Source organism: Apus apus, chromosome 1, assembly GCF_020740795.1.
Source record: "Apus apus isolate bApuApu2 chromosome 1, bApuApu2.pri.cur, whole genome shotgun sequence".
NCBI lineage: Eukaryota > Metazoa > Chordata > Aves > Apodiformes > Apodidae > Apus > Apus apus.
The window spans coordinates 202,952,600-202,970,796 of NC_067282.1; the positions used below are offsets into that span (position 1 = coordinate 202,952,600).

The 18,197-nt window shown below is 38.9% G+C and overlaps 1 protein-coding gene across 1 annotated transcript in view; it reads left to right on the forward strand.

Moving 5' to 3' along the window:
* MKLN1 (muskelin 1) overlaps positions 1–18,197 on the forward strand; it is a 97,707-nt gene that overhangs the window by 13,820 nt on the left and 65,690 nt on the right. Inside the window, exons 2-5 of the mRNA XM_051615645.1 lie at positions 1,616–1,685; positions 8,843–8,985; positions 10,402–10,490; positions 16,524–16,633. Of these exons, the coding sequence (XP_051471605.1) occupies positions 1,616–1,685; positions 8,843–8,985; positions 10,402–10,490; positions 16,524–16,633 (412 nt within the window). The remainder of the gene's footprint in view (positions 1–1,615; positions 1,686–8,842; positions 8,986–10,401; positions 10,491–16,523; positions 16,634–18,197) is intronic.

An 18,197-nucleotide genomic window follows, 5' to 3' on the forward strand; every position in this document is an offset into this window, starting at 1 on the left:
GCGGGAGGGTAGCAATGTCTGTGTGCTGTTAGATGTGTTCTCCCCACTGGGGATGTGTGAATAAACCAGTGGCAGGTTTAGGCCAGTGGTGGCCTTGCTGTGTAAACAGATGCCAGGCTAGGATGGAAACTAGCTAAAGGGAACAATAGTTTTGTTCCTGTGCCGTGTAAAAATCATGACGTGTCTCTTGTAAAGCCTGTACATGGACTAGTCCAGCTCCCTGAAATCTAAGTGTGTTAAGGGGCAACCCTGGTCTAGCTCCCTTCCTCTCCCTTATCAGAGCCAAGACTGCTTGGATACTGTTGCCAGTGCTGTGATTCTGGTTTGCCCAATGTGGAAAAAGCGAGCTAATTTTTCTGTCTGTTAATGCGCAACCTCTGAGTTAACCTCTTTCCCTTCTGAGCTTTTATATGAGTGTTTTTTCTTTCAGTCCTTTGTAGTAATCCAGATGCTTGTGCTCTTTTCCTCCTACACAGCAGATGGAGATGGCATAAGCCTTTTGATGACTGCTTCCTTCTTTTTACATAAGTTTTATGAGCTTGGCGGGTTTGATAGTTGGATGTGGTAGAGCCTGTAAGCCCTGTCCGGCAGGTGGTGCATTGTTATGTCACCAGAGGTTATGTATCTTTTAGGGATTATTTTTTTTTTTTAGTTTTTAGTTTAATCTGGAAGGTGAGATTTACTGCATGATTGTAGAAGAGGGGAAGACAGATCCTTCTTATGATTGTTGTTATAATTGTGTTTCATTTAAAAAAATAAATAAATTTGTGAATGTTATTTACCTAAATGCCGTGCTATTCCAAACTGTAAGAATCATAGAATGGTTTGGGTGAGAAGGGACCTCAATGATCATCTAGTTCCAACCTCCCGGCCATGAGCAGGGACACCTCCTGCTAGACCAGGTTGCTCCAAGCCCCATCCAGCCTGGCCTTGAACACTCCCAGGGATGGGGCTTCCGCAGCTTCCCTGGACAACCTGTGCCAGTGCCTCACCACCTTCACACTAAATGATTTCTTCCTAATGTCTAACCCACAACTCGGAGGTAATTTTGCTATTTGAAGTTCTGCTTCTTCGTGTGTTGTTCTAGGCTTGTATCTTGTATGACAAATACTTGTTAAAATTTGGCATGTGGTAGATGGTCATCTTCTACACTCCAAGATAGCTTGAGTAGGTTAGCAACTCTCTCTCTCCATTCCAGTATCTCCTGTGTAATAAAGGGCAGTTTTTGCTACCAGTTTGCTTCTCATCATTTTAACCTTCTTGAAAAGTTCTTACTTCATTGAGGTGAATGAGACCGTTTTTCCACTTCATTGCTGACTTGGGCCTACATAAATTAATCTGTTTTACATTTGTTTCACAATTTGGATTTTTTTTTTTGTTTTGCAACTTGGAGCTCCATTTCACAACCACAAGGCTCGGAGGCGTATTTTGATGGGTTCAGTAAAATAGCAGTAGAAAATTTTTAATAAAAGAGGGGGAGAACCTTAGTCTCTGCCTAGCGATTTCGGTAGTTGCACAAGAATGGTAATGAACTGCATGTATGATAGATCTTATTGGAGATGTAAAATTTAACGTAGCTGTTACTTAAATTACTTTTGGTTTCTCATTTTTTTAGGAATATCTTGGTGGATAAGCCAAATGATCAGTCCTCAAGATGGTCTTCAGAAAGCAATTATCCTCCCCAGGTAAGCACCTGAATCTCTGCCACTATCCTGTACAACTTAGTGTGTACTGGAGTTTTTATTTGAAATGTAGGCTGCTACTATTTATATTGACAGCCTTTATAGGCTACCTTCTCTGGGTAAAATGCAAGTTGTTTGTACATTAGGTGTTTACATTTCCAGCAATTTAGTTAGATCTTTCAAGAAATGTTTTTTTTTGCAGTGGAAGCTTCACATTTCATCCTTGACAATTGCGGTTGTACTGGAAATAATCTAACCTTATGGTTAGATTAAGCTGCTAATGAGGCATGCAAGTCCCCCTTTGTCAGCACTCCTGGAAACTGTTGTAGATTGCTGGCCTTGAATCCTAGACCTAAGGAGCTTTTATTTGTTTCTCCTAATAGCACATTTAGAAATGTAGACTCTTTTTAAAGAGACATGAGTGTCACCTCTTCTGCTGGTTAAGCACCTTATTAAAATAAGATTTGTACTGATTTTAGCATCTAATTTGTTTTTTTACTATTAATGAGATTGTTAGGTTATCCAGAAATGATCTTTATTCTTTTATTTTTTTCCTTCAGTGAATGTCTCATCCTTCTCTTTATCCTAGTTCTATACCTTATTGCTCTGTTACTGTTTGATCAGCTTCTATATTTCTTATGCTGGTTGTTTTAATTTTTTTTTTTTAGAACATTGATGCACAGCTGAGCGTGTTGCACAGTATCTCTGTCATGCAGAGTTCTGCTTATCTACTTATTTAATCCAAGTATTCCTCATGAGTTAAGTCTCACAGAATTTTTTTCTGGGTAAATCTTGCTATGTTGCTTTGAAGGTGTGTTAAAAATCTGTAGTCTTAGATTGGTGGCTCCCTGAAGCAGTAGATTGTCATCCAGCTTTCATCTTGATTTTTGTGATAGTGCTCTATAATGTTGTGTCTGTAAAAGTGGTTTTTTGTAGGAGGAAAGGGAAAACCGTCCTGTTTTTTCCATTAACATGTTCCATAAACCTGCTTGTGAAGTCTATTAATTTTTAGCCTCTTGATGCCTCTGTATATTTAATGCTCTGATTTTTTTAACATATATGTATTTTTATGAAAGGCATAAGAATTTAATTCATAGCCTGAAGCAGTTTTAGTCTATCTAGGACCTCTCGATTGCAGGGTAATAAATATTGAGCATGTGTTGTATCCCAGTCTGTGCCATCCTCTACTTCCTCTCATGCTGGAAGCATGTGTTTTTTCTTGAGGGTCTCTTGTTGATAAGGCAGAGTTGGCACATGGTGTAGCTTTGGACTGGGTTTTTCACCTGAGGGGTGCTCACAGTTGTTGCTAGAAGTTGCTCTTTTGTTTTTTTGAGCCATCCTGAGTATTTTGAGCTTTTGAAAACCTGATTCTGGATTGAGAATACATCTCCTGTAACTGGATTCTTTAGAATATTCCCAACCTATCCTTAAAGCCAACAAGCTGTTCTATGTGTTATATTCAGGCATGTAGATTAAGCAGGGAATAATTAGAGTGGTGGACTTCTGCCCAAACCACAAGAGTTTGTTAGGGATGTATCTTCCAGTAATTTTATATGTATTGATCATGACCTGAATGAAGGTGCTGCTGCAGAACCACTGAATCCCAACCCTGGAGAACTGGGCATTGCCCCATGTGCAAAACAAGTCATTGAGGTCAAACTTTTTGATAGGAGAGAAATGAATTAACATTATCATAGATACACCTATGTATCTCATCTCTGGATCTATATATATAGCCAGATAACCAGATCTGAGGTCCTTTGATCTGACTTGCAAAAAGTTAGTCTTCATAGTGGCAGCTGGGATTGGCAGGCCAGTATTTGAATTTTATTCTGTTATTTAAAGACAACCAACAGAAGATGTCTGTCCAAGTGGAAGAGACCATCCAGCTGGATTCTTCTTACCCGAATATCTTTATCCAATTGTGAGAATACAAAATGCTGTGTAGTTGCTCATATATTCAGTAAGCCCCATCCTGAGCACTAAGTGAGGGAGATGATGTATTTGTAGTGTCTCTAATATGTACTTTAGCTAATTCTCATGCTACTGACTTGAGTGTTTAATTATTCATGTAAACATATTGTACAGTGTAACTTCTCCTTTGAAAAATTAACTGGAAAGAGGGAACAGGGAATTAAAATTTGCAGAAGAGGCCTGTGTGCAAAGAATGCAGTTTTGGCTATTTCTTTGTATATATAGAGAAACAGATTCAAATTTTCTTGTTTCATACTTGACAGAACAGCTTCAGGTTCGGCTGCATTTTTCTCAAAATAGCTACTTCTTGCACCTTGCCCATTGAAAGACTGCCACATTTGGATTCAAATCAAACTTTTATACAGGTTTGCTGCTTCTCTGTTCTTGCAGATGGCTTAAGTTTTCAAGGTGGATTCTTAGCCTGGGAAACTTCAGTTGAAATAGTGGGTGACCAAATTATAAATGTGGGGAGGAGAAAAGTTACGGGAAAGGAGTTGTTAGCAGCTGGTTATTTCATATTTTAAAAATTATGATAGGTACATATGATGCTTAATCCCCCCTAAAAAAAACTGAAAGCAACATCATGTATCCTATGGAAAATGAAGTAGCAAAACATTTTGTGGCTTGTGTGTAGGCATCACATCAATTGGTCACTTTTGTGGTGACGCACTTATTAAAATGTGTGGGTGGTCATAATAGTCCAGGACAGGAAGTGAACTCAAACTTGTTAGAATAAAGCTCTCCTTGTTTCCAGCTTTGTTAGCTGAAACTAGAGCTAAGACACAAGGGCTAATGTCAGTCATGCTTACTGGAACGTGCCGTGAGGTATTTTAATAAACTCTGCAGCCCTAATCCCTAGTGTTTGTCTCATCAGTGTGTCTCACCTTAATGTCGGGGTTTAGTAATTCCCTGTTGAGGTGGTGGTGCTGTGCTGGCTTAGAGGTAAAAATATGAGTGAGTCCCTAAACATTGATTTATTCCCTTCCTTTATTGAGTGAACAAAACTTCTCCAGGCACTTTTCCTTTCAGAGTGTTCCTCTTGCTAGGATGAGAATGAATCAGAAGAGCATAGCTAAAAATCTGAGAGTGTGTTCAGCAGCTCAACAAAGGTGCATGTTTTACAGTAGTTGTGCAGGGGTCTATATTAAAACTTTTTGAAAAGGCAAAATTAAAATGGAAGCCTAGACACTTGAAATGCTGCCACGTGACTACATTTAGTAAAGGATTTTTTGAGCTTTATGGATATGGTGGAGTTAAATATCTTGTGGCCATGAAAGCCACCAGTTGGTTATGAATGAGTGCCAGTGAAAGGAAATACATATGACAGCTGTTTTTTTGTTTATTAAACTAGATAGCTTTCTTCAGTCTTGAAATAGAATGACCCAGAAATTATATATTCAATAACAAACCTGTTATGTAGTAACCTATTCAGGCAGAAGAGGGCTGATTGTTCTATTTTTGAACTAGTTCTAGGCTTACATGGGAAGTGTGAAGTAATAAAGCTGGTAATGCTGAAGACCATGGCCTTGTCATAAATGCTCATCCTGATGGCTCCAGTGGTGGTATGACTTGGAAGACTGCATGCAGAAGAACGTTTAATTCCTCTGAGTGGCTTGATTAATGTGTAGAACAAAAGGATAAATATTTATTTAGCCACAAGCTTAATTGCTAAAGCAGTGGGTAGGTGGGCAAGAGCAGTCCCTGTTGAGTATTTTGGTTATTTTGTGTTTCTTTGTTGTTTGCTTTTTTTTTCACGTGCAGTACAAGTTTCAGTAATGCCTAATAAAAAAATGTTTGAGCAGAAATAGTAGAGAGAAAGAAGATAGAATTTAACTCTAGTTAAACTGGCAGCTTGCATAGTGCAGTTTGGAATCTGGCCCAGCATATTTAATGTGGAGATGTAAACTTTGAAGAGTTAAAGAGCATATGGATAAAGTTAGTGGCACTGTCCAAACAATCTGTTTCAATTTTGCAGCTGAGAAGACCAGTTTTCCTTTCTTGATTTCCATCCTGCTGTGTAGATTGTATCAGGAACTAATTTAAAGTACATTAATAAAATTTACACTCAGTTGTGTGATGCAGAAGCATGCATATGGTTGTCATCAATTGGTAGCACAGACCAGAGTCTCAAAGAAGTTTGGAATTTTGTTGCAGCTTCCAGTGTGACAGGACTAGATTGGCTTTTTTGGGTGTGCAGTAACCAGCTGTTAAGGTGCTGAAGTGCCATACACGACTTACTCTACTCTTTGTGCGTTTTTGCTTCAAAATGTGTTTAATCATAAAGCAAAAGGTTTACTCTTCTTATGTTTTTCATCGTCTTTTTGGTAAATTTTGGAATTTGAGGTTTAACAGGCTGAAATTTTTGCTCTGCTACTCCGATTAGTGTGTGTGCCATGTCTCTAATGAAAAAAGTCAGCTCATAATTTGGCTTTTTTTGGAATGCCTCTTTGAAGGTTAAGTGTAATGATGTTGCTTATAGTGATAGGATGGCAAAGTGTCAAATATCTTGGTATTTGTCTGAAATCTCAGAGACTTGTTCCCTCCAGGTTTAATAAATCACTTGATCTTATGTAAACTACTGTAACATCTTTTAAAGCTGTAGAGAATAGTCTGTCACATCTGAAGTCCTGGAAGCAGTCCAAAAATAACCATGCAGCCAGCTGTTTGCTGCTCTTGAGGCAACTTTTTCATCTGTGAGGTTTGTAGCCAGTCAGTACCCACAGTGGCAACAGTGTGTATGTTTGCAGGTAAAACCAGAAAGTACACCTACATGTATCGACTTACAATGTGTTTGTGTATGTATTAAAAAAGATATAAAAATGCTTACATAAGTACAGGTATTGAGCAAGAGGCTTTAAAGCAAACATGTCTTTTGTTTCCGTATCAGTCAGAAGATAAATTCATAAAAAGGTTCTCTTTAGCTTTTGTGTTTATATTTTTTTGTTACATTTGACTGACTCAGCTGGCGATGGGATATGTGGAAGGAGGGCTGCAGGGTTCCCTGTTCATAGGTTTAAGAAATCACTGCCAGCCACGGGGAGTAATTGCCATGCCTTGCTCCCTTTTAGGCCTATATGCCAAGATAACTCCAGTCCTGGATTTCTCTCCCCTAATTTAGGGTTAAGAATTGAATAATGCAGGATTAAGTTTGTGCCAAGCTTTTGAAAACCTTGTGCAGCACCTGAGGAAGTATCCTTCATGACCCAAGCATTAGGTTTGTGATTCCAGCAAGATTAAGAATTGCAGTTGCTGATGCTGGTAGCCCTAGCTTCACTTTTTCAACTTTGGGAGAAACCTGCAGGGAAGAAATGGTGGTGTAGGAGGAGTTCTGAGGCGTTGCTGTGTACTGTCTGTTCTGCATGGGAATTTTGGCAGCGAGCTATGCCATATATCAAGTACTGCCGTGCTCATTACAGGGCCATCCTTTTGCTCATCCCTTCCTTTTCCCTGCTTTAGAAACTGCATGGAACTTTGTTCTTTCTGAAGTTTGAGAGATACTTAGAGAGAAAAGCATAGCTTACTCTAGTTAAACTAGTGAGCTTAAAATGGTGTGGTTAAAATGGTGAGTTCTGGCATTAAGATAGATGGTGTTCAAAACTTGAAATTTTTCATCAAGAAAAAATCATTTGGAAAAGCACCAAAGCATTCTTCTGTTGTATTCTAGCAGTGCCAATACTGGTTTATTTTCTTCATTCTGAAAAAAATTTAAGTCGCTGGAAACCTCTTTGGCAGTAAATCTTCCTTACTCTATTAATAATAATAATAATTATTCTATCCAGTCTGCATTACCACCTGTAACTGCTATATGTGCAAATATTTCTTTTAAGATAAGCTTTTTGTCAGTGTAGTGAGAACCAGCTGTTTAACATCACACATTTATCCTGACACTCACTAGAACGATGTCAGCACTGCTCCTAGATTAAGAATTAGTTAATTTATGGAGCCACAACAGAAAGACTTGAGAACTAAATGGATGGGAAAACTTGTGCTGCTTCTTCCCAGAAGATACTCTTCTGGTTTAAGGTTGTCCTACTGATGGAGCATGCTGCATGCAAATACTCTACTTGATGTCAGTAAGGAGACTTGAAAGGAAAGACTAAAAATGTTGAATTGTGTCTGGTTTGGCAGTGCTGCTTCTTGGAGGAGAGGGCCACCAGCAGTGCCTGCAGTGGGAGGTGTCCTACAACGCCTTAGTAATGTGCTTGTACTGTAGCCTCAATCACAGGGTTTTGTAACCAAAACCAGCATGATGAGCAATTTTGATTCTGCACTTGGTCTCATTTTTCTGTGGTGTACTGCTTATTTCTGAGAAGTTAGGGAAGAGAATTAAACACATCGGTTTCAGGTATGAAACTTGATGTATTCTGCAAAACAGGATGTCTCCAGACTCCTCCAGACCCATTTTGTAGAGGAGGGTTAAATAAACTTGATGCTCAGTGGTCCCTGTTGAATGGTGCAAGCATTTCCATGCATATACTCTTCCAGTGGAAGAGATCTCCTCCAGTTGTGGTGGTGAAACTGGTAGCTGGGGCCTGATTGTAAATAATCTGACAATTTGTACACTGTGGGGGGAATGTCTGTTTGAGGGGGGAGCAAATGTTCACAAGGGACAACATTTTCATCGTTTTATGAATAAACTATTTATTACCAGTTAAGTGGTTTGGTTTTATTTGGAATGGTTAATAAGCAGTTGGTTCTTATGTTAGCCACACATCAAACTTAGTCTGTGTTCAGTGGTTAATTAGTGTCAGCCCAGAGAGGAAAAGTAATTTGATGTTCTTTTAGCCTGTGGAACATACTGTGTTTGTCTAATTGTGTATTCAGTTTAGGTTTCATTTCAGGCTGTAGTGGGTGTTTGAATCATCACTCTCTGTAGTTTGATCATATTTGCAAGATTTCAGGAAGTCCTGCATCCAACTTGAAGGAATGTATGTAAGCCCTGAACAGAAGTGGTGGAAATCAGTAGTCAAACTAAAACTTTTTTCCTGGATAACTGGATAAATTAATAAAAAACCCCTTTGCTTTATTCCAGGAACAAAGGGGGTAATATAATAACGGGGAGGAATAATCTTAACTTTCATTCTTTGGCTTTGTAAACTGAATTTTTGAAGGCTGTAGTGCTTCTTCCTTAGTGAGTTTTGCAGCCTAAGCTTTAATGTTAAAATTCACTGTTCTCTCTTCCACAGTATTTGATTCTGAAACTTGAAAGACCTGCCATAGTCCAGAGTATCACATTTGGCAAATACGAGAAAACACATGTCTGCAATTTAAAGAAGTTTAAAGTCTTTGGTGGGATGAATGAGGAAAACATGACAGATCTCTTATCCAGGTAAGATGTTATCTCATCTGCTGTGGTAACCATAAAGGCTGGACCAAAATGCTCTTCCCCTTCACTCCCAAGCAGACCAACAGCTGACAGTGTCATAGAGCTGTGGTTGTGATCCTGCAAGCAGCTGCCATTGTGTTTATGGCCAGGCCAGAGAGTAGCAATCCCAACACTTGCTCCAGGAAGCCTTCCTTATCCTTTTCTAACCACAGAGGGTTTGTGGAGAGCAAACTCTTGGAGATTTGGAAGAGCTGAGAGCAGGGTGCAGTGTTGCTGGATTGCGATTCCTTCCTCCTTTATGCTTGAGGCACAAAAAAAATAGCTCCTTAGGTGGGAGTAACTTAAAGTACCTTTTAAAAGCCCAAGTGACCTGCCTATGTCAAGAACCTTGTTACAGCTGTAAAAGTCTGGACTGGTCAGCTGCTCTGCCATTCTTCAAATGGATAGATAAGTCAGACAAGCACACAGAAAACTGTTTTCCTTTGCTTAGTTTGATTTGGTAGTTGTGCTGTCAGGGACTAATGAAAGAGCCTTTTGGCTATTAAGCTATACAGAGCTTCTGAATAGTTGCAAGTGTAAATTTGCAAGGGCCTTTTAAGGACTTTTCTGTTTCAGAAAGAGAAATTAGATTTAAATATCAAGGAGTACAAGCAAAATGAGTAGCAAGAGCTAGTCTATTTTTGGCAGCCTACAGAAGTAGAGTCAATCTCTGGGGAATGTCTGGGTGTACTTCATCTGTAGTCAAGAAAAATTACCGTGAACATGGGGAGTTCTGTGTTGCAGGTATTCTTCAAGACCATATAGAAACTAGCCAAAACCCTTCCTCCCCTTTTGCCCTCTTTAGATAGACCAGTCTTGAAATTTGATTTATTGTTGCTAGAATTATGGGGAGAGGTCATAGTAGTGTAGTAATTATTGATATCTAATGTCATTTCACTTGTACTGAAGTTTAAGAAAAACTTTCCTTTTGGGACCTGAATTTGCATCTTCAGTAAAAAGGGACTTAAGATTTCTGATAAGTTATACTAAATATTTTATATTTTTTTTGCGAAGTTATGCCCATAAATGGATCACAAAGCACTTTGGCAGTGTGATAATTCTGAGAGCTGGTCCATGGCCCTGTTAGAAACGGAAAAGTGCAGTTCAGGCAGATTGCTTGCTGAAGTCACAGGGCTACAGGTGCAGGTGAGCAGCATTGATCCCATGTCAGTTCCCTCCTGAAACTTCTGGCCAGTGCTGCCTTCTAGGGAGATGAGATGGTGGATAGCAGCCCAGGCTTTGGTCCAGCATGTGTACTTATGATTCATAGTAACGTGAACCAAGCTTCGCATTTCAGGCATGACGTAAATTGCGTTTATTAATTAGCTAGTCCTAAAATACAAGGTAAGATTTAGTAACCTTATTTATTTTTTCCCACAGTGGCTTAAAGAATGATTATAACAAAGAAACATTCACCTTGAAGCATAAAATTGATGAACAGATGTTCCCCTGTCGATTCATTAAGATAGGTAAATGCATTTTTTCAGCATTCTGAGTAGAAAATAATATCTTCTTGTGCCATTCTTGGCACTTGTGACTTCATTGTACCTCAGGCGAAGTATCCACAGTAGCTGTTCCATTTAATGATCTTTTAGGCTGGTTAGATTGGAACACAGTGAAGTCCTATTACTAAGATATAATAGCTTCATAATTTAAGTCCTGGGGAATGGAAGTGAAATACAGTAATTTTCATAAATACAGTTGTTGAGTCAACTAATTGCTGAGAAGCTGCTTACTATCCTACTATAAATTGCTATATAGAGCTTTAAAAAAATAATTAAGGTAAATACTTGTAAAAGTTTCAGCATTGGCAGCCCTAGAGTTTGGAAGAGGTTGGAGTTTTCTGTTCTCAAACACAAACTACATGTTGCTTGCAACACAGAGAGCAGCAGCGAAAGCCTTCCTTGTTCTCTACTTGCTACTCAAATAAGTCTCATCTCTGGCTAAAGTTGACATACAGGGGCAAGAAGAGAACCTTGTCATGTCTAGACTTTTTTCTCTTGTGAAGCTTGCTGAAGAGGGTGCTAATGATGGCTGGTTACTGTGACTTGTGATAGGAGCAGTGAGGATCTCTTCCTTAATTCTTACAGGCCAGAGAGAACAAGTGTCTTAATAGTGGCTGTCAGTGGTACTGGTTGGATTTAATGAAAAAATCTGGAGCATTTCAGCTTTTCATAGCTCAGTAAACGTCTTCCCCTTTCCTACATACTGAGATTGTGAAAGAATGATTGATTTTAAACGTGTTGTTTACGGTTAAAAATAGAGCAAGAAACTAGTTGCTGAGGAATGAGATAAGAACCTGTTGACTAATTTAGATGAATTTAGGAGTGTTTTGTAGTGTTGGGCAATTCCTTTGCCAAGACTTAAATGACAGGAGCTACATAGGGGCTCCCTTTGGAGCCCTTTGCCCTGGTGTCTTCTACACAGCTTTCTGAGTCTCCTCATGTTTGCCTGAGAATTTGAAAGCTTCAGGCTTGGGAATCAAGTAGGCATTTGTGTGCCTTAAACAGTAGTGGTTCCCATTCTTAGAGTAGAGAAATTGGTTGTTCATTTGGTTTGTTTTTGGCTGCTACTTTTGTGGAAGCATCTGTAACATTTGGCTTTAGGACACCTCAAGGGGAGCAGGGGAATAGCTGGAGTTAAAGGCTGACTACATCAGGAAAACTAAATTGATTTTTGAAAAAAAGTATTCTGAAACTTCCCACATTAGGTTTTTGAGAAATGTTATTTTTTCAGTGGCTTAAAAAACAGCAAGAAGCTACTGCATGAATGGAAAGATTAATGGCTACTTCTCTGGATGTATAAATTGTCTTCCAGCAAGAGATGTTTTGATGTTATGAAGTGTAAGTTTAAAACTTGTTAGGAAAGTGAAGTGCTGAATAGTTTCTGCTACCAGTTTTTTTTCTCTGTGTGACATGTAGTATTGACAGTTACATGGCTTGTTTCGTTGAGATGTGTTCCTTATGTTGCAGTTCTGTGTTATATACATCAATATTAGATTTGTCTTTAACTGTCACTTGTTCACTAGATTGAGATTAATTTCCTTTTTAACTCTCTAGCTTTTAGTTTCTTGAAGTTACCTACTTTGAAGAAGTTCCTATGCTAGGACTGAAGTGAAAATGGTATTTTCACCAAAACCTGATAAAACTGCTAGCTGATGGCTAGCGTGCTTTTGTTTATCAAGTTGTGAGAGTGTTTTTTGCTGTGAAACAACTGCAAAACGATGTTACGAAATTCTGTTATTTTTCAGATTCACAGCTTGAATATGTTTCCAGTTTGTTAAAATTTCCAAGCTGCTGGCCAAAGTAACTCAAAATTCGAAATACTGTGCTGTGTTCCTTGTCATGCTGCCAGTAAACACGAGGCCAAAATATGCCCTTTTGGACTCGTGGAGACTGACACTGCAAAGGTTCCTGCTATCAGTGAGGTTTGCATGTTTGGGGAAGGCATTAGTTAGTTCAGAAGTGACTTGCATCAGGCGTTTACTTTATAATTCTGCAGATAAGCATACTGACCTAACACGAGTGAGGTTTATATGGGGGGACGGGGCAGGAGGAACATGATACGGGTAGATCTGTGAGAAAGGAAAATACTTCCTACACCTTCCATTGCTCACGTATGAGAGGAAGTTTAACAGTCATAGGAAGCAGAGAGAGTAACTAGTCTCTTCTTTTGTCAAGACCTGCACTTTTCTTAGTTTAACTAGTTCAACTTCAGCTCCTTAGTACTGAAATGCCCAGTTGTGCAGGTTTTTGACCTACTTGACAAGTAATTTTTACTTTTTGTGTAGTCCCTTGTTAAAGAATTTGAGCAGGGAGAGAAGGTATTTATCCAGATAAAATATCAAGGAATATTCTTATTAGTGTCTGTGAGCTTTGTTTCTGGCTCTGTTTTTATGGTTAATCCAAGCAGAGATTTATTTTGCACTGTGTCCTTGAAAGCAGAAGTGTAAAGACTGATTGTTATGAAAGAGGTTGAAATGCTGGCTGTAATTCCCATGCCAGTTTGTTACTAGCATGGGAGTTACTAACTAGGCATCAAGAATTTTAGGCTTTAGTGCTTATGAGCAATACTTGCTTTATGGATGTTTCCTGCATTTTTCCAAATGTAAGCTGTTGTGTGTGTCTACTGCCTGTAGATGAAGGGCATGGGAATTAACTTGAGAGGGGTCTTTGAAATTAGGTATTTGAAATGACTGTGTTTAATTCCTATGGTACTGTCCTCTCTAGTATATAGGGTTATAGACCTTGTTTAGGTATAGCTTTTGATTGTTGAGAAATATCACTTAAAATCATCCTTGTGTGAGTAAAGAACTGTTTATATTACCTGAATGCCTTCTGCTTCTGTTGAAGGAATATTGATTATTTATTTCTGTGTTTTTTCCTCTGCTGTGAAAGACAATGTGCTGTGTCACCTCTCCCTGGGGAATGACAGCTCAGCTGGTCTGAGCAGTTGTATGTGCTTCAGGATGGATTGCCACAGGACCTGCAGCAGAAAGCCAGGTGGAGGTGTCTTTTTGCTAAAACCTGGAGGAATGCTGTAGGTTAAGGCTTCAGATTCAACACCTTTGATCATAGTGTCTTTCTACCTCAAGCATAGGTGTGTGTGGGAAAAAAACAGCATAGCAAAGAGTGGACAGCCTAAGGTGTGGCCTCTGCAACTGTATTGCAGGATGGTATTCACTGTTTTTCGGAGAGGGACAGTTCTCAGCTCTTGCAGAGACTCTAGTGGGTTTGTGTCTACTTAGGCTGTGGCGTGAAGTCTGAAGTGGGCGAAGGGAAGGATAAATATAAACCAGCAATTGTGAGACCTGAGAAAAGAAACAGAGTTGCACCTAGGATCCTAGACTGCTGTTACTTCTTTGTGCAAAAACAAAAATGAGGTTCCTGTGTCACCGTGACGGGTAATATTTATAGCTGTGACTTCCTGCTTCCTTGCTGTACTTAGTGTTTCCTTCTTCCAGGTCTAAGTTGAATTGTAGCTGCTCTAAAATGAGATTTGTTTAAATAGCTAAGCACACCTGTGGAGGCCTCAGAAATAGAGGGACAGAGCAAAGGATGGGATGTGTTGTCTTTTTGGGACCTGGGAGCCAGGGAAGATGTTAAAAAATGGGGAAGTGCTCTAGTGGGACACTCAGTCTTTCCTAACTGGAACAGAAATCATGTTATCATTTCAACCCTTCTGTTTTGTTTTTTTTCTACTCCTGTGGAGTAGTTTAAAAAGATCAGAATCAGTTTTCTCTGAAATCTGGGGAAGCATTTACTTTGCATTCCCTATACAACTTAATGACTGTGCTTTCCTTAAAGTAGATAACTGCACCATGAAAATCTTGATGTTAAAATCACAATTTCTGGTGTTTCATTTCCTCCTTGTATACAAGACAGCTCAAAGCTCTGAGGTAACTTGGGAGAGAGTGAAAGTGTTAGCAAATCGATGGCTTTGCATTTTTTTGTAGTGATAGCTACACAGGATGCTTACACATGTCCCAGTACATCTTTTGGTTTGTAGCTGGCTACCAAGATAAAGAGGGTGAATTGTTAAATTTTTCTGGGATAAGTTGTTGGTATAAGTTCTGAGAAGAACTGTTAAAAAAGAGGTAGACACCTCCGTGGTTTGTTTCTTTTTTTTTTTCTGAAATGAAGTGGGAGATGGTAATACTTGAGTTTAGTTTTTCACCCAGTAAACTGTTACAAAATTGCCCTCAAGTTCACCATCAGGAAACTTATGGTCTTGGTCCATTTGAGGTGGTCTGTGGTTTGGTTCAGTGTTTCAGAACAAGAGGCTGATGGATAGGCTTTGAGCCTTCATAGTTGAGCAAATGCCAGATTTAACTTCGGTTTGATCTTGGTCTGTGTTCAGGTCAAAGGCGTTACCTTTAAATGTGGTATTTTGTCACTTTGCTGCCTTACTGGTGGGATACCTAGGATTAAATTTATCTGTATACTTGGATTTAAAAGTAATGCTTTATTGTATTAAGGTACTATGTTGGCAGCACTCGTCTTGTTCAGAGGACAAAACTAAGCAAGAGGTTTCTTGGGCAGAGTGTATGCAATGTGGACAGAAGACAGATGACTCTCGTTTTTATTCTGACCAGTTTATTTCTCTCTGGTCTTTATAAAAATGCACCTTCTGCAAGCATCTTGCTCTGTATGCTGAACAATCAAGTAGAAAGAAACTATTTGAACAGGATGTTTGGAGAGCTGTAACATGTGAAGTACCTACTTATAGATATTAAAATCAGTTAAGAAATATCTCTTTCCAAGTGTCTAGATTGTTTTTAAAATTCTCTTCTCCTGGTGACAGTTCTCTGAAGTCTTTACTGATAGGTTTGTAGAAACACCCTTTTAAATTTAGAGAATCATACATTTGAACATATGCTTTGTGCCCAAACACATTGCAGAAAATAATAGATCCAGTTTTAAGTGTAAATACTAAAAAGCATTTAAGAGCTCAGTAACAACTACAACAAACTTTGGTTTTTATTTCCTCAAAGAGTAGGTCAGAAAAACCTTAGTTCAACAAGTTAATTTTAGTGGTATTTTGTAGTGGTTTGAAAGACGAGCAATTTCTCTGTGGCAAAAATAGTTTCTGTAGAAGGGAGAAAGTAGTGAACTCTGTGCTGGTGCTTGTAGCTACTCATTGGTCTCTAATACTGTCTTTTCCTGTTTATCAGTTATGGTCAAATAAAAAGGAAACAAAAGTATTTGAAATGAAACCACTTGATTGCACTGCAGTTTTAGGGAGTCAGAGGTCATACAGTTTTCTGGGGATTGAAGTTGCTCTGAAAAGCAAAACCAAGTCTTAACCTGCAAATTAATCAATAGTTCAGCACCATAGATGTTAACACAGAGTGATAGAGAGGCCTTGGTGAAAGGCTGCACTGTGTTTCATAGGTCATTTAATATTTAAAGTTTGTTCCAATACACAGATAAAACAGTGTTAGCCAAAAAGCTGCACAGGTTTGAACTTAAAAAAAGATATATAAAAAATTTAGGTACAGCTTTTAGATTGGAAACTGACAGTTTTCCCTCCCTCCTCCACAACTTGCAGACGTTACTAATTTAGCGGAAATGAAAACAGCCAAGATTGTTGTCTTCACCATTAGGGAAAATAATTGTTGCTGACAAATGTGCAAATAACTGTACTGTGAGGAGCAAGTGCTGTTGCTAGTATGCTTGTGATTCCCACCCATGTCAAAGCTTGTTGCCTCTGAGCTGTTTTAAATGATAGTATTTTTGCTCTTTTGCTTGTAAGCAAGCTTCTGCTTTGTCATGTTCTGCTGTGTTAATATTGCTTGGCACAGGTTGCTTCACACGACTACTTTAACATGATGCATTTGGTAATTTTTCTAAGCCTACTTAAATGAACTAGAACTTTTGTCAAACCAGAAATACTGAATGTGGTTTAACTGTCAAAAGCATTCTATGTATAGCCTGGTAGGATTAATGCTGTGGTTGGTTGATAATCATGCATACTTTTTCTTCTTTTCCTTTTTTCTCCAGTTCCACTCTTATCCTGGGGACCTAGCTTCAATTTTAGTATCTGGTATGTTGAACTTAATGGCATTGATGATCCAGATGTGGTCCAACCGTGCCTCAACTGGTACAGCAAGGTAGGCCTGCATTTTAGGTGCCTGTTTGTTTGAAGATTTGAAGTCTTGGAATCTTCTGAAACTTTTCTTGCTGGAATTACGTGACCTTCTCATTCCTTGGGTATCAGCTATTAAAACAAGTGTGCATAGTTAAAACTAAAACCACATGGCTGACTTTGACTAAGTGAATCTTTTTGAGTTGTATCTGCTTGTTCTCTTTAAGAAAAAAAACAAAACACCTTCAAAAAAACCCAAAACCACCACCAAAAAAACTCAACCAACCTACAAAAAAACCCCCAAAACCTGCTATGCAGACATCACAAGAAAAACATAAAAGAAAACAACAGTGAGTCAAAGGGGACAATGTTAGTAAAATACTGTTTGCATTGGAAGGGAAATGAATCTTAATGAAACTAGCTTCCATTCTCCCTCTTCTTTCCTTTTGATTAGTCATTCTTTTGCCATACCGGTCCTGTAGAGCTACATGTGAACCTAGAGCTTTTTGGTTTACATATGCAGCTTTTGTTACAGGATATAAAAATGAGCCTTTTTCAAAGAGGATCTGTGTTAGTGTCTTTCCTGTTGCAGCTCCTTGACTTCTGACTCTTACTGTCTCTGCTGAATACTCTGGATCAGAGGGAAGCTGATACCACTGGACTGTGAGATGAGATTTATGCTTTTTGTCACTTTGATAGACAGAAAGTTCAAAGGATTCTAAACATTATTTTTATAAACTGTATTTAATTGAGTACAACAGATGCCTCTCCTGCGGGAGGGAAGTGCACGTTAACAACCAGAATTCATTTTGTTGCTGCTTTTTATGCATACAACTTCTGGAATAATTAATGAAATTCATATTGTGTTGCAGAGGTGTCCTTAGCAGATGAATAAGACTGGGTTAGTGGAGCAGAGTATCTCTGCTTCCAGAAGTAAAGACTTAAAAGGAGATAAGGATTTTGTCTAGTAGTACTGGGTCTCCCTCACCAATTTCTGGTGCTGACAGTACGGTAAAGAAGCGTTGTGACCATGCTCTTTGGCTCATACACAGTTACACCAACAACACAAGCTTCTCCAAGGAGGACTTAAAAACGACAGTAACAGTCGCAGAGAAAGTTGTCTGTAGCTGCTTTATGATTAAAGTGGTATTATGGTCATTAGTCTGCTGATTACTGATGTCCAGTTCTGGAAAGTCCAGTTGGCAGCAGCTGCTAATGGTTTTGTGTGCTCCTTTCTGCCATCTCTGCACATGATGGTGTCTCTGGCATTTTTGACCATTTGTTGCAACCAGGGAGCTCTGATTCAAATGTTTTTTTGGTCAGGAGCCATTTCATGGTGATGTCAACATCTGTTTTGTTCAGTCTTATTCCATGGAATCAACACTTTTTCATGGTCAGCGTGTATGTAGTGGCATCTTCTTCAAGGGGTGCCAGCATTGTTGTTCTAAAGCTTAGAGCCCTAAAGCAGCAAGGGAGAGACTTAGTCATGATCGTTTGGGCTCTGCTAGGATCAGTTGCCAAGTCTTTGGTGATGAGTGCATGTCTTGCTGATGTTCTCCTCTCCCATAGTCCTGAGAAGCCACTGTAGC